General features: G+C 40.7%; 2 protein-coding genes across 4 annotated transcripts in view; one reads left to right on the plus strand and one right to left on the minus strand.

Annotated features, from left to right (window-relative positions):
- commd10 (COMM domain containing 10) overlaps nucleotides 1-15260 on the minus strand; it is a 721199-nt gene that overhangs the window by 63181 nt on the left and 642758 nt on the right. The gene's annotated exons all lie outside the window — the stretch shown is intronic.
- The window catches only part of sh2b3 (SH2B adaptor protein 3), a 48310-nt gene that overhangs the window by 2294 nt on the left and 30756 nt on the right, over nucleotides 1-15260 (plus strand). For 2 of the 3 annotated variants that reach the window (XR_006360431.1, XM_044026017.1), the window contains exon 2: nucleotides 12654-13880. Coding sequence is in view for 2 of the 3 variants with exons in the window: in XM_044026017.1 (XP_043881952.1) it covers nucleotides 12681-13880 (1200 nt within the window). In the remaining variant the exon portion in view is untranslated. Of the gene's footprint in view, nucleotides 1-10767; nucleotides 10830-12653; nucleotides 13881-15260 lie in introns of those variants that run through there. The other variant, XM_044026019.1, reaches the window with a different exon arrangement.

Below are 15260 nucleotides of genomic sequence, written 5' to 3' on the forward strand. Positions count from 1 at the left end.
CTTGATTACTTATTTGGGGATTTTATCTGCCACAACACAGGACTGGTTGTCTAAGACATTTTTCATTGTAAGAAAGGACTTCTGCTTCTTGGAATTCAGAAAACTACAGAGCAAATCTTTCCAAAAAATGCACATTGTGCACATTGTGTTTTTACAGAAATAAAAGACTTAAGAGCGGAAAAAAGGCAGAGGATTCTGCAGCCTCAGATATCAGCAATGCATCAGATAATGTCATGGTTCCATGTTTTTAACTGAGATGTTATCGGACGCCAGCTCTTCCGCTTCCCTCAGGGGTTCTAAGAAATCCACTGATGAGACCACGAGAGAGGTCTGACCCACAGCCGCCCTCTGGGGGGGAGGGAAGAAAAAAAGGCAAGAGTAGGAGAGGAAAAAAAGGGAGGAAGAGAGGAACCATCAGATATGACTTGGCAGGCAGAAAGGAGTAGGGATCTAAAAAGAAGGACAGAAGAGGACAAAAAAACATGGGGGGATGGGGGGGGGCGAGAAAAGCTTGGTTCTGGTGACAATGAGGGACCCTCTACAGTGTAACACACATTAACGAGCAGTTATACGTGATGTATGTGCGTGACATGCATGGCACTTGGCCACCCAAACAGCCAAGCCGAAAACCTTCAGACCATCAACACAATGTGGGAACTGTTGTAAGCCCTGTGTGAGCAGGCGTTTGAGGGGCACACATGCGTGCCTCTGTGTTATTTTCCAAAGCAGCAAAAAAATTAGAGAGTGTGTGCACATTTGCATGTGTTTGCCCCCAAAATGTGCCTCTTGCTCTTGTTGGTGGAAGAATGTTGATTATAGTTAACATGGGGACGTTGCTACAGACGTGTGTGCTTGCAGGTTCTGTACTGAGTTACAGTGCATTCGATAGATCTGTGCCTGTGTGGTGTATGTTTTTGTCTTTGTGCGGTCAGGAGATGTAAGAAGTTGTCTAATCAGTCAGACTTGAGAAAAGTCATGAGACGTGTCCTCAGTCTACGATAGTCAGTCACCAAACTAGAATATTTAGGGAAATTACATAGAAATGATGTATCATTATAACAGATTAAAGCTGCAGTCATTGTTAACAATTGGCTAACTTCCTTTTTGTTGCTGGTTTAAGCAAATGGCAACTACTCATAGGAATCTGCATTCTGCTTTGAGGAACATCATTTACAATATTTACATCATGTTTCATTAATGAAGAGCTGAAACTAGCGATTGAGACCATGAACACCCCAGGAAACTAATGTTATAAATCAGGATCATTTTCCCATAGACTGCTATTCAAAAAAACATTTTTTTACATCCAGTGGAGTCGCCCCCCAAACTACAACTGCTTCTTATAATCATATATGGTCTATGGCTGTAAACACTCTGCTCTGTTCTCCCTGTCTTACCTCATATACACAGCCTAACCTCACGGGCATAGAGGACCGTCTCTTTGCAGAGTTTTGGCTCCTGATTGGATAAAGTATTGTGGGAATGCATTTTTTTGATTTCCAGTCAGATTCCAGAAACAGAAGCTGTTTTCAGACATGAACACCAGGTAAAGTCTGGAGATTTGGGACAGATGTTTCTTCAGAGTCTGCTGTTGACACATGATGAACACAGTGGGACTCTGTCCAGTTGTGCTGCATTTACAATAGCAGGAGAGTCTGTGGAAGAGCCATGTGAGATGTGGTGTTACAATACAGTGCTATTTAACATGTATTTTAACAAGCCTAATTTATTGTCTGGATTGTGAGGATTTTTTAGTCAAGTAATTAGTCTGTTGGATAAATTGTGAATGCCAAACAGTTGGAGAAATATCGGCAGAGGAATTATTAATGAAAATATTTGTTAGTGAGGGGCCACACCGTTTGTGTAGTGCTTAGCACTCTTGCCTTTGCAGCAAGAAGGCCCTGGGGTCAGAACAAGGGCTTTTCTGTAGGTTCTCCAGTTTCCTCTCACAGCAACATGCAGAACTATGGATTAGGCAAATTGGACACTCTAAATTGACTGTAGTTGTGCGAGTGGATGGCTGTTTGTGATGCATCTGTCCAGGGTGTACCCCCGCCTGTTGCCCTATGTCAGCTTGGATTGGCACCAGCCCCCTCCCCACCCTCATGTGGAGGATAAAGTGGTAGAAGATGGATGGATGGATTTGTTAATGACGCACACACAGGTTTGTGCAGCTATTATTTTAAGGACTCTGCATTGACTTCCATTAATTTGTACGGCCTGAAAAGAAGGTTATCTTTAACTTGAATCAGTTAATGACTTGCGCTAACCTTAACCAGTTCTTCAGAAATGAGGTTCTGTCTCTTCATAACCAGGTTTTGGTCACCCTGGAGGACTACTGGTTCTGACAAGAGCAGTGCTCTTGCCAGAAAAGGTCCAAAAGATGTAACAAGTACAAGTATACACACACACACACACACACGGTTTGGATGTGTTTGTTCCTCAAATCGTGTTAAGCTGAAACACGAGTAACGTCAGAGGTGAAGTGAAAGCAGGAACACATTGTCACGCAAAACACTAAATTTGTATCGTGTCACATAAGTTCATTTTCCTGCAGAAACAGATAGTTTCCCACACAATCTAGAGCAGGCTTTGGTGATGCTGGTGGGTCAGAAAGTGTTGTTGTGTAAGTGCTAACACTGAAACTCTCTTGGCTCCTGATGAGTCCCAATGTGGAAAATGTTATAACTCCTGAATTAGCCTTCCAGGAAGTCAGATGCCTGCAGATGATTCACAGCCAATCACAGTTACTGAAGGATTCAATTATCTTTCCCTGTCCTCCTCCCACCACCACCCCCAACCTCCAACCCTACCCAGACGACCTTACAAATGATTACACACACACACACACACACACACACACACACAGACTCATAATATACAATATCACACATCTTAAATACTACCATGCGTCCTGCAATTCACAAAAACCTGAAACACATCACGAGTGAGCATGACTCATTCTTGAAGTGCTCGCGTAGTTCAGACACAGATGTCTGCTGAATTCTCCCAGACTGTTACTTTTCGGTGTTGAATGTGTGAATTAATGGAGTCACTGTTTATTTTGCCTTAATATATGTGTGTGTTTGTGTACAGGAAAAAGTTTGTGTGCAAGTGTTTGTGCATAGACACACAGTGTACACAGTGTGTTGAACCATGAAAGTAGTGCAGCTGTGCAATAGATAGATAGAACTGATAGATTCACAGATAAGAAATCTTTTTTTTTTTTAACATGGCATATGCCATTGAATATTGATGAAAATAATAAGGATCTTTCTCTTGTTGGATATTTTTCTTTCAACATTTTATAAACCAAAGAATTCATCCATCATACTGTATAATATTCCAGGCAACAATTCTCATGTCATCTTTTTTTAAACATATATATGTCATACTTTGAGATCTTTAAACATGATTTTCTTTCTACTACTTCTACTATTCACTCCTGACCTCATTCCCTCTTAGTTTCCACTGCTCACACATCACGTCCATGCAGCCACAGACAAAACTTCTCCTTCATTTTTTTGTGTCTGTCATTATGTCCTAGACCTGTGTTTTAGGATTTCGTGACATGCTAGGATTTGTCTTTGCAGGATAATGACAGACAGCAGACTGTGTAGAAGAGGTTCTGTGTAAGTTGTTGGCAGGATGCCCGACAGCTGGAAGGATACTTGTTAGTAGGAATTTTACCAGGTTATCAGGACTTGCAAGATGAACAGGATGGTTTCCGCAGGATTTTGTGTCTTATTATAGCCTATAATCCAATAATCCCTGCTATATCATCAGCCTTTTAGGTTTTCAGCTTTCCCAACCTGCCCACCTCTCTGTTCCCAGACAACAGGAAATGACCAGAAAGCGGCAGGGCTTTACTTGTGTCTTAATAATAGCAGCATTGTGTTGTGCTGGAGTCTGCATTGTTGTGGGAATGAAGGGCTGAGCTGGAGATTACTCCAACTGAAACAAATACCCTACATTATGCACTCTATAGTATGTTGTTTAGCAAAAAAGCCCACATGTAATGTCACAGATAAAAAGTTGAACTCGGAACAGTTTACTGATTCATCTTTTCTTTTCTTGTAATTAGTTGCGACTTCAAGATGCAAAACATTTCCTAATAAGAGCTGCAGTTGTGCTAAATGTCAAACATGGAGGAGTATAGGTTGTTTTTTCCCTGTAGCCTGTTTGTGTTGTGTGGATATGTGTGTAAATGTATATGTATATGTATATATATATATATATATATACACATACGCACACACGTATATATATATATATTCTTTTTACATAAAATACTAAATACTTCTTGCTAATTCTCCTGATTAAGCAAAAATATGAAGCTTTCTGAACAAGAATAAAAATTTCCACACATCAAGAACAAACATTTAATTCTTCCGACTGGATCAGCTGATGCTTTCTTCAGTCTGTGGGAAGTTAAAGCCGAGTTTATCTCATATTTCAGCTCCACTTCCTCCTTTACAATATGTTCTTGAATTATGTAAGCCATGTGCGCCTTGCTTTCTGCTCTGTTTATCATCAAAGCTCCTTCACATCTCACTTCACACAAACAGGAACACCGAGGCTCGGGTCAAACATATGCATGCTACTGCAGATGTTTTTATTGCATCTGATCAGTAAGGCAGCAATTTTATTTATTTTTTTTACACTTGTAGCTTCATGCAGCTATTGTCAGGTTATGCCAGTTTTTCATGATTTGTAGCAGCCTTTTGGTTAGCAGTGGAGTCACACACTGTATTTGTATGGCACATTTCATACACAGGGGCAACTCACTGTGCATTACTATAACAAACAAACCAGAACAAATTGGATATATTAAAACACAATTTTAGCACAGAAAAGTACAGAAAAAAGAGCTTATAAATGTGATGATGCAGAAAAAAACAATAATTTACTTTAGAATGATTCAATATGTCTACAGTGCAGGTGAAATATTAAAATTTAAGGATATAAATGTTTTTATCATGGATTTGAAAATATTCACATTTGGTGCTGATTTTAGTTTTATTGGTCGCTTGGTCCAGTTTGCGTGCAGCTTAACACCGCTTCAACTCTGGGCTCGACTATCTGACCTGAGTCAGTAGATACTAGAGGCCCAACTTGGTTTATATTGTTTTAATATGTCATTAATGTATTCTGGATCTAAACCATTTAGTGATTCATAGACCAGCAGCAGAACTTTAAAGTTTATTTTATAGTTGACTGGGTGCCAGTGTGAAGACGTTAGAACTGGAGTAATGTGCTCTGATCTTTTTTTTTTTTTTGGGGTCAAAACTCAAGCTGCAGTTGTTTGATGCTGTTTTGGGGAATCGGGTTAGAGGATCGTTAGTCAAGTCTACTGGAGATGACAGCATGGATGAGCTTCTCATGGTTTGTTTGGGACATAAAACCCTTTCACTCGGGATGTATTTCTAAGCAGATAGAAGGTTGTTTTGGTTATTGATTATTTGATAGTTTGGCATACTTGAAGCACTTACTTCTAGTTCTTGTTTGTACCCAAATGTTGAAATGCACTTGTAAGTCGCTTTGGATAAAAGTGTCTGCTAAATGACATATAATGTAATATAATGTAATATACTTGTACTAGACAGTGACAAAGGATCTATTGGTCAAAGTCATCTTTAGTAGGTGGTAGCAGAAGAACTGGGCTTACTTGAGTTAAGTATAAGACATTTCATGTATCATCCCAGAAACTTCTTAACTTCTCACTAACTGGTGGAAAAAACCCAGGTATTTCATACGGAAACAGAAATTTCCCTATACAGCACTGCCACAGAATACACCAAAAAAAGGCGCTGAGCATGTGCATAAAACTTGAGCTGTGTAAAAACTGTGTTTTTTTTAAATAATGCTTTACTTGAACACAGGTACACAATACTCTGTATACAGTCACATAAACAGAGACAAAATGAACAATGCCAGGGGGACTAAGGGTAAAAAGGGTCAAAGTTAACATAAATTAAATGGAACTAACAAACTCACAACACAAGAAGAAGATAATGACAATAACTAAGTTACTGTGACAGTGAATGCAAAAGCAAGAGAGAGGTTGGGCTATGAAATCATCCTTCTCAAAGTTGCGTATTGGTTGTATACATGAAAAAGCAAGGGTGGTGTTTTGAGATTTTTTTTTCACTCTGGGAACCACTTTTCAAAACTAGCATTTGAGGGCTGCCAAAATGACAGTTCCGTGTGGTTTTCAAACCCTGAAATGATACAAAATATTTGCGGAGATTCTCCTAAACTCTTTCTCATGTGTTGGTTCCCTGGTGCAGGTCATTCACCCCTCTGACCCAGTTTCAGGTTGTTGTGTCTCTCAGGGTCACAAATTGTGTGAGTGCTGGAGTTCACGTTGTTGTTCTGTGTGTGAGTGTTGATGCTTTCTGGAGGGAGAGCTCAGGACAACATTGTAGGTGACTGGGAGTTGGTGATTTAGACCACCTCCTCTGTTGAGGACATGGCTTCTTTCACTCCTTCAGATGTACTGTAAGTGGACAGCCGAGTCCCGTGGTGTGCCATGCGTTTATGCAGTCAGTGGTTGTTTGGTTTCCCCCGGCGTAAAGTTCGGGAAAATCCTCATCACATTGCAGTGCATAAACCACATTGTTCTGTTTTTGCAATGTGGTTTCTGTCTTCAAATATTGCAGGGTTTGAAGTGTACAGGGCTGTGGTGTTGAAAAATCTACTAAGTTTCTCAGAGACTCCAGTAATATATGGAATGAAATTCTGTTATTCTCTTCACCACCAAGACGAGAGAGTCTTCATGGAAAAATCACAACTGAATTTATGGCACAATAGAACAGTGTTAATACCAATAATAACAATATCTACAACCTGGTATCAGCTCTTTTTCACACTTGAGTGCTTATTATGGCACAAAATATCAGCTCTAAAAGAAAAGTACCTTCTGTTGCCTCTTTAAGGCACGTTTTTATCTCCCAACTTAACATGCTCGAGTATTGTGTACAGCTGTAACTTAGTTAATCAATTAGTTAGTCAATCAGTCGGAAATTCATATGCAACTAATTAGCCAAGGATGTAAAACATTAAGCTTTTCCAGCTTTTCACACATTAGAATTAATGGTTTTCTTCGTCATACACAGAAGTAAATTGGAAATCTTTGACTTGACACAAAACAGTCTACGACATTTTTAGTATTTTTAATACTTTTTTTTTAAACAATAAATTGAAGTCACAACTCAAAAGTAAGTACAATAAAGTGTTTTTGTTTTCCAAAATGTAAAACTACTCGTTTGAACCTTGATTATGTGATAGTCAGAAAGAGGATGAGGAACATGGACAGGACTTCCTGTCTTGCTTTCCCTGTATTTCCTGGCTATTATAAGTGTACCTGTCCAACGAAGACATCATATTACTAAAAAACTAATATTTAGTTTACAATATAGTCCTAGAAAGTAGAAAGTCCTGTTTTTGTGAAGTTGTAACTTGAACACAGTCATGTTACGGGCTTCTGAAAAAAAATTAATATTTATTATTTTCATCAATTTAGTCATGTGACTATCCCATTTTAAAGCTGTATTGAGCACTTACAAGCACATTTCCATTACATTTAAATCATTGTTACATGATTGAGCCTCTCAGTTCCACAGGACTCTGCCTGTCTTTGTTTCTCTTGTACAGCAGTGTTTGGAACGTGTGTCGCCTGGTGACAAGAAGTGATCAGTTTCATGTTACAGACAGATGGGGACAACGGCAACGTCACACTAGTAAAGTGAGACAGCTGCAAACAGGTTGGACTATCAGTAAAAGTAAATAAAGAAGTGCCCAAGAATAGCCTCCGCCCACTACTGCACTGCTGATGTATACACAAAAATGCTCCCTGAGCCAGTTTTCAGATGAAGGATGCAGCATATAAAACCAGAAGCTTTCAACTCAAACGCACTCATGTCGTACATTATTTTAAGCTATAGCTCTTGTACTCGAGGTAAATATTGTCTTTCCTCCTTTGATGTAATATATATATAAATATATATTTCATTCTTTGCGCCCTGTTCTTCTGCCACCTGGACTTTCACCCACGATCCTGGGACACCCTCCCTCATTTCTTGCCTTTCTCTCAATTTTTCCTTTGTTCCCTGCCTGCCCTCCCATTATCCCCACTCATCTATCTTTTCTTCTGTCCTCCTCCTCCTCCTGTTCCTTTTTATTTTTGATTTTTGATTTCTCACTCTTCCCTGCCTCTTCCTCTGTGCCACCCCCCACCACCTCCCTTTAACTCTCTCGCTGGTTTGTAAATGTATCTCGCACTCTGTGATTCAGTCTAATTCAGAGAATTAAAAAAAAAAAAAAAAAATCAAAGCTGGTAACAAAATCTGTTTTTCATCCCAGACCATGGGATGCATATGTTTCCACATTTTTTTTATTTAATTCATTTACTTTTTCCACTCCAGATTTTATGGGAAATACTGGAATGTTTGATGTCTCCAACAGCCTTGATGCCATGTAGACTAATTGAGTCGTAACTAAGCAGTAGATTGGATCCGGCTGATCTCAGTAATAAGGCCAGGGCTATATAAAGGTCAGAAGGATGTGGCTTGCTCTAAATTACATTTTATACTGTATTATGTGTATGTTGATTAGGGGAACATCCTGTTTCTATAGTAATGACCAACACAGAGGAGTACATGTGCAAATGTTTCCTGACAAGTTGCTCACACACATCTGTCCTTTGTGATGGAACAAAAACTGAAGCCAACTTTTCGCTGTCACTGTGAAGTGAAGTTAGTTTAGGTCTGTGGCAGTGTGTCGACAGATTATAGATCATTAGTTGCAGCCCTACTGAACACACTAAAAGCCTTTGGACAGCAAGAAAAAGTTAATTTAAATATTTTTCTTCTCATATTGTCAACAACATGCATTCTGATATGTTAGGCCTGTAAAACATAAAAGCAGCAACAGTTGTTAGTTAGCCAGTACAGGTGTGAAAAGATTTTAACTTATATTTTTCTATAATTTCTTTTTTTCTCTTCACACAGTGGCCACAGTTTTCATGTGTTATGAATACATGACCTGAAAGCTCAGGCTATTCTCACTGTGTGTGTGTGTGTGTGTGCGCGCGCGTGCGTGTGTGTGTGTGCATATGTTGCATAGAACACAAGCTTTTTTCAAATGGGGACAACACGTAATGGTGTGTGAGAGCTGATACCAGGCTGTTCAGATATAAATAGGACCTCCCTGCAACAAGGCTTCCAGCGGCAACACTGATAATTCTCTGCTGTTTGTCACCACTTCCTATAGTGTCTGCTCCAAGGCCCACTGGTGGTCCTTGGAGGTATTGCAGCCCTGCCAGTGACTTTCCAGTAAACTTTTGCCCATTTACTAAAATTTGTTGAGAACATTATTGTTTGCGCTGGAAGAAAAAACTGTATAAAGTAGTTTGTAAACACAACATACAATGTTCAAATGTGTAAAACAATTTTTTGGATTAATATTGTGATCATAATAATCTTTTTTATCATTATTCAGTTGTAATAAAAACACCTTTATGTAGTGAATTTGACCCGTAACCCGTGTTTCTATACAGTATGTTTATGGACTGGTGACCTATCCAGTGTGTATACTAACTTTCACCCTATGTCAGCTGGGTTTGGCTCCAGTGGTGCTTTTTTTCCAGCACCTGCCTGACAGGAGTGTTGCAGTGATGTGGCTGACTCAATGACTGAGTGGTCGAGCTGCAGCAGTAGTTACGTTACATTCATAGGTGAGACAAACCAGCTGCATTTGTTTGGTCTAACTTGTGTGTGTGCCTTTTTGTATGCGTGTGTCGGGGCTTTGTGTGTGTCAGTGGAGAATGAAGGCTTTGTAAAAGAACGAGGAGGAGGCGGGAGTGATGAGCAAGTGAGGAAGAAAGAAGCGATTGCAGGAACTTTGACTCTATTGTACAGGACTGGTTTCCATTCCCTGCTGAATGATGATGTATAACAAAACAATAGCACAAAAACACAGCGTTAAGTTGAGAGAAAGAAGAGACACCAAACTGTGTTTGCCTGTCAACCTCAGTCAGTCTGTGTTAGGTCTTCAGTTATGCTAAAAGTAAAGGAAGCGTGTTACCAAACACATCTGGAGATCCTTGTATTAGGTCAGAGAGGATGAAAAGAGGGGCAAAACCATGGGAACAGAGATGACCAAGCCCCCAGAGGGATACATCAAGAGGAAGTGTGTGTATGTCTGTGTGTGAATGTCTGTGTGTGCGTGCGTGTGTGCGTGCGTGTGTGCGTGTGTGTGTGTGTTCTGTAGTCAGTCATTGCTGAGTCATCCCTAGGCTGGCCAGGGAGATAGAAACAGACTTCTGGGGGGGCCAGCTGCGGGGGCGCAAGGGGGCACGCACTGAGCATGCTCTGCAAAGTACAGGAAGGGAATGAGTTGTTGTGACAGGACACATCCAGGAACTTTAGTGACGCAACATTTCGCGATGCCAAGTTTTGGCTCCTTCATTGACGCATGTGTCCCCTGGTATGTTTTATGATACTAATGAAACACCTCGATGCGTGACACAATCTCAAGTGTTTGCACCTTTTCTTCTCTGTAAACGTGTTGGTTTAGGACACAGAGAGGAAGGGAGATCTGAACTGACCGATAACGTGGCATGTTGCTCCATGTTTGGCTCAACCACAGCAAACCCCCTCCCTCATTTCTTGTGGTTTTCTGTGATCTGTTGTACCAAAGACTGACTCCCCCCACACCAACCCACACACCCCTGTATGCGCACACATGTATGTATACACAGACACACACACACTTTCTTACTTCCTGTATTTAGAACAGACCCTTCTCTTCTGCACTGGAGGTAAATGGTATGTATTGCAGCCACATGTTGTAGTTTGTGAATGATATACCCGTATTTATACGACTGTAGCAGAAGTGTTTTATGGGAAGCATGTGGACAGCAGCGTGTAGTTGTTGTATTATGCATGTGCGTATGTTTATAAACATCTCTGTATTTTGTAGACCTCAACGGTTTCTCCTCAGAGTAGTCAACCTTTGTTGTCATGTGCAACAAATATGCTTTTTAGTCCTATAATTCTACAGTATATAATTAATCAATATTAATGTGTATCGGTAAATCTCTGGAGAGGGATGTGTTAAAGTAATTGTTTGTGTAGCAAAACACAATACATTACACACAATGTAATTTAAATGAAGTGTGACGATCTAACCACTCTGCTGCTCATTATACAACACTGTATCATCCATGGGCTGTGTGCATAACCCCATTGTTGCATCAGCTAAGGCCTGTTGCGGTTCTTTATGTGTCCTTCCTTCTACTAATCTGCTATAATTTCGGGTTGACTGTGCTGGTGGGTCAGCAGTGTAAATATGGAGAAAAACAAAAGGTTGCAGAGAAGATGAAGAACTGAGTTGGGTTCATATTGAAAATCTATGAATGCATCATGTTTCCTCTTTTATGTTGACCTATGTGGTTAGCTCTGAAACCACTCATTCATTTCTATTTAATTACAAAAGTAGCATCATAGAGAAGTTCTACACTACTGATGACGATGCATCTCTGTGGCCAGTGAGAACATTCTTACAAAGAAAGAAAAGCTCACTCAGATAAAACTAACCAGAATGCATTGCTTAAGTAATCGTTGCATTACTTATTGCATTAGTAAGTGTTCCACGATGGATCACTTACCACCAGCTCATTGTATGTAGGGTGAACTAATCTCAAGTAGTATGACCTTACTGCCAGTTACCACACTGACAAATTCTCAAATAAATGTTAAGGACCAAAAGAAACAACACAAATTCTAAATGGGTAGATGTGTGAACGCAAAAATTTACCTTAGTCCAAAACAAATTTAAGCCTCAATATAAATTCTATCGCTGTTGTGAAAGCATTGACTAGATCCGTTTCCTAAATTGCATTAAAATTTGTATTAACTTTTAAAAACACTCATAATCAGTTAAAGAAGGTAAAGAAGCCTGTATTATCATACTTGGAGGAGACAAGTTGGTGGACTGAGCAGGGGAGAGGGCCCTTATAATAACATAATGAAGTCTTCACCTTTTTTGTTTTTTATTTTTATTTTTTAAAGCAGAAGGAACATTGAAACAAGTCACATGTAAACACACCATCACACAGATGGCTCAACAGGAAGTGTGGTTGACTGAGAAATTTCCAATTGTACTTCCTCATTGAGGATCTCATTCAGTGTCTGCCTGAATGATTGACTGTTGTTTTCATTAATTTCAGATTTGTTTTCTTTACTAACTCTACCTTTCCTACTTGCTTTGCTGTTTTTATTTCTTTCTTTAACTGAGGCTTCCTTATCTGTTAAGATATTCTCTGACTGTTTGATTGTCAGATTCTTTGCAGGCCCATGTAATCTGATTTGTGGCTTTTCTTTCTGAATGATTGAACCCTTTCAAACTTTCTAATTTAAATGCTGTCTGTTTTCCCTGTTCCATCTTTAGTGTTCTAGTTCTTCCAGTTCAGTCCACATTATCTTTACTCTATTATTTATAATTTATCTCTCCTCTCCTCCTTCAATCATCCTACTTTTCTCGATCCTTCCCACCTCTCTTGCCTTCAAATTGACTCACTCTTTTACCCCAAACTTCTCTCTAACCTTCTTTTTCTTTTCTTGTCTCTTCAATCTTCAATCTCACTGCAGTGATTCTCAGCCGGTCTGGTTACTGCAATGAATGGTAACACTATCCATCCAGCCAACACCACCACAACAGCAGGAGGAGGCCCCGGCATTCCAGCGCCCCCGAGAGGCTGGAGGGAGTTCTGCGAGCTGCATGCCATCGCCACAGCCCGACAGCTGGCCGGACACTACCGGAGCTTTGCCAGAGAGTGGCCACAACATGACGTGCTCCCACCAGAGACTTTTTCCAAGCAGTTCACCGACCTCTTCCAGAAGCACTTCTGCTGTGAGGTTGACAAAGATGGCATGCCGCTCAGCCCTAGCAGAAGTTCTACCTCTACAGGTAGTGCTTCCTCCACATCTTCAGTGGCCCGTCCCCTTCCATCACAGCCTGTGACTGGTTGTTCACGGATTACATCTTTGTCTGAGGTGCAAGACTATCGGGAAGCGGGCCGTCAAAGTGGAGGAGCTGCTTTATTCACTTTGGTGCCCCCAAAAGTGGAGCCAGTGGTGGTAAGCCGGGAACAGGAGCAGCCACTGCAATGTGCTGCGGGGACCTCCTTGTTGGGGAACCCTGTGGTGCTTAGAGGGTCAACTCGTAGTGTTGGCAGTGGGTCACTGCTAATGCATGGCAATGGCAATGAGGAGATCTCTGGCACCAGTCATCATCAGGTCTCTGAACGGTACTCGTCTGACTCTTTAATCTCCAACCCTGGACATGCTGACGTCACGCACTTCTCTGTCAGTCAGATTCAACAGACCGTAAGAAGACTTTTCAAGAAACGTCCCCTTCCCAGTCCCCCATCAACCCAGGACCTGTCCTCTAGCAATCCAAACCCCAGCAACAACAATAATCCACCAAATAATATTGAGAGAATGGGTGGGATCCACTCCCCAAATGAGAACGTGTCATCATCCTCCTCTTCTTCCCACTCTTCGTCTTGTTTGAACTCTGAAGTCCCTCCACCTGGCACTTCACAATGGTCCATGGCTGGAGTAGCCTCTCACTTCCTCGATCGTTTACGTTGGTTACACAACAGGAGCATGAGGCAGCGGAGGTCAGAGGTGAGCGGCTGCTGTAAAGAGGGCCATCTGAGGTACTTACTGGTGGATGACACTATCTCAGACTCTCAACCCCGATGGCAACGCTGCCGTCTGCTGGTCAGGAGGATCAGGGATGCTCAAGGAGGAGGTGGCGGCGGAAGAGGCGGAGGGGAGCGGTACCAGTTGGAGCTTTATGATCCTCCAAAGGTAAGACACACATGCTCATATACACAGCCACATGATCTTTTAAACTCTGATAATAAATTTTTGGGTATTTATTTATTTAAATCCACATTTTAACAGAACATGTATTAACTTTTAGTTACAGCCCGATATGGTCATAAGGGGCTGCTTATATAATTCTCACCAAGACAAGGAATCGTTTCCGAATATGTTCAACTGCTCCTTTTTAAGGTGTGTCTACAGTGTGTTTCATGGTTTTGAGTCTTTGGCGCACAGTGCTGCATGACTTCTCCATGAGTGGCTCCAGGATTTTACCAAATTATTCAATGTTGAAATCAGGTAAAAGGGTTGACGCTAGTTCCATTTACATTTGAGGTTTTGATGTACCTTTATATTTTATGATTTTTATCTTGCAAGAAGGCAACAGCAGTGCTGCACTTGTGCTGCGTAGTCAGAATGTGGCCAGATTTTCTGTGTTACTGTTTTTCTCAGTAGCGCACATGACTACTTTTACATGATAGTGTTTCAGTATTATGTGCGTGCAGTTCTTGCAAATGTGTGTTGTGCTTCTTCTGGGAACTGCACAGCACTGAGGCATGTAACAGCTGGTAGGTTCCTCAGTTTGTGATTTGTGTCTGTGCAAGATTCAGTAGATCTCTTTGTTCATCAGTGAAACCTGATGACCCAGACACCTTTTAAGGGGTTGAAAGTTTGCCAGGCTGCATTATTGCTCAAAAATGTTAATGTATCACTTTAATGTTAAATAATTAGTAATGTATTATTTGCATTACATAAAGCCTTCACCAAAGATGTAGAACAAGCTAATTGAAGCTAATTGACAATAAAGAAAAATGAAACTAGAATTCATTAGTAGGGCAATAACCTCAATTGATTTTTAGAGTCTTTTTTTGCCATTTTGCAGTTTCAGGCTTTCAAATTTCAGACCTTTAGCTGCTAAGGTTTTGTTGCTCCATGGGTTTTCTAACTGATTTGAGTCAGAGTACATAGTATGTGGCCTGGTCATAGTTTTATTTAATTTTTTTCCTACATTGACTGCCTGACATGTGGTTTTTGCTGTGTGTTTGGCATCATTGTCATGTTGGACATTTCTTCTCCAGCCAAACCCCTTGAGACTAATGCTGGGATCAGACTATATTATTCTCTTTCACGATGCTCACCATGTGAGATTATCAATCACAGTGGCATAGATTCTTGCTCAGGGGACTGGGAACACTGCAAGTATGACCCTGACCAATCATTGTTCATGACACTGCCCAAGTTCATAGGTCAAGGCGGGGCAAGGAGTTGTTAAAGTGCTTCCGCCATTTCTTGCAAACATTTTTGTTTTTTAACTTTGTCATGGTAGTCCCTTGAGGAGACGTCAAAGATGAAAGATGAAAGTCA

Source organism: Solea senegalensis, linkage group LG5 (genome assembly GCF_019176455.1).
Source record: "Solea senegalensis isolate Sse05_10M linkage group LG5, IFAPA_SoseM_1, whole genome shotgun sequence".
In the NCBI taxonomy this organism is placed as follows: Eukaryota; Metazoa; Chordata; class Actinopteri; order Pleuronectiformes; family Soleidae; genus Solea; species Solea senegalensis.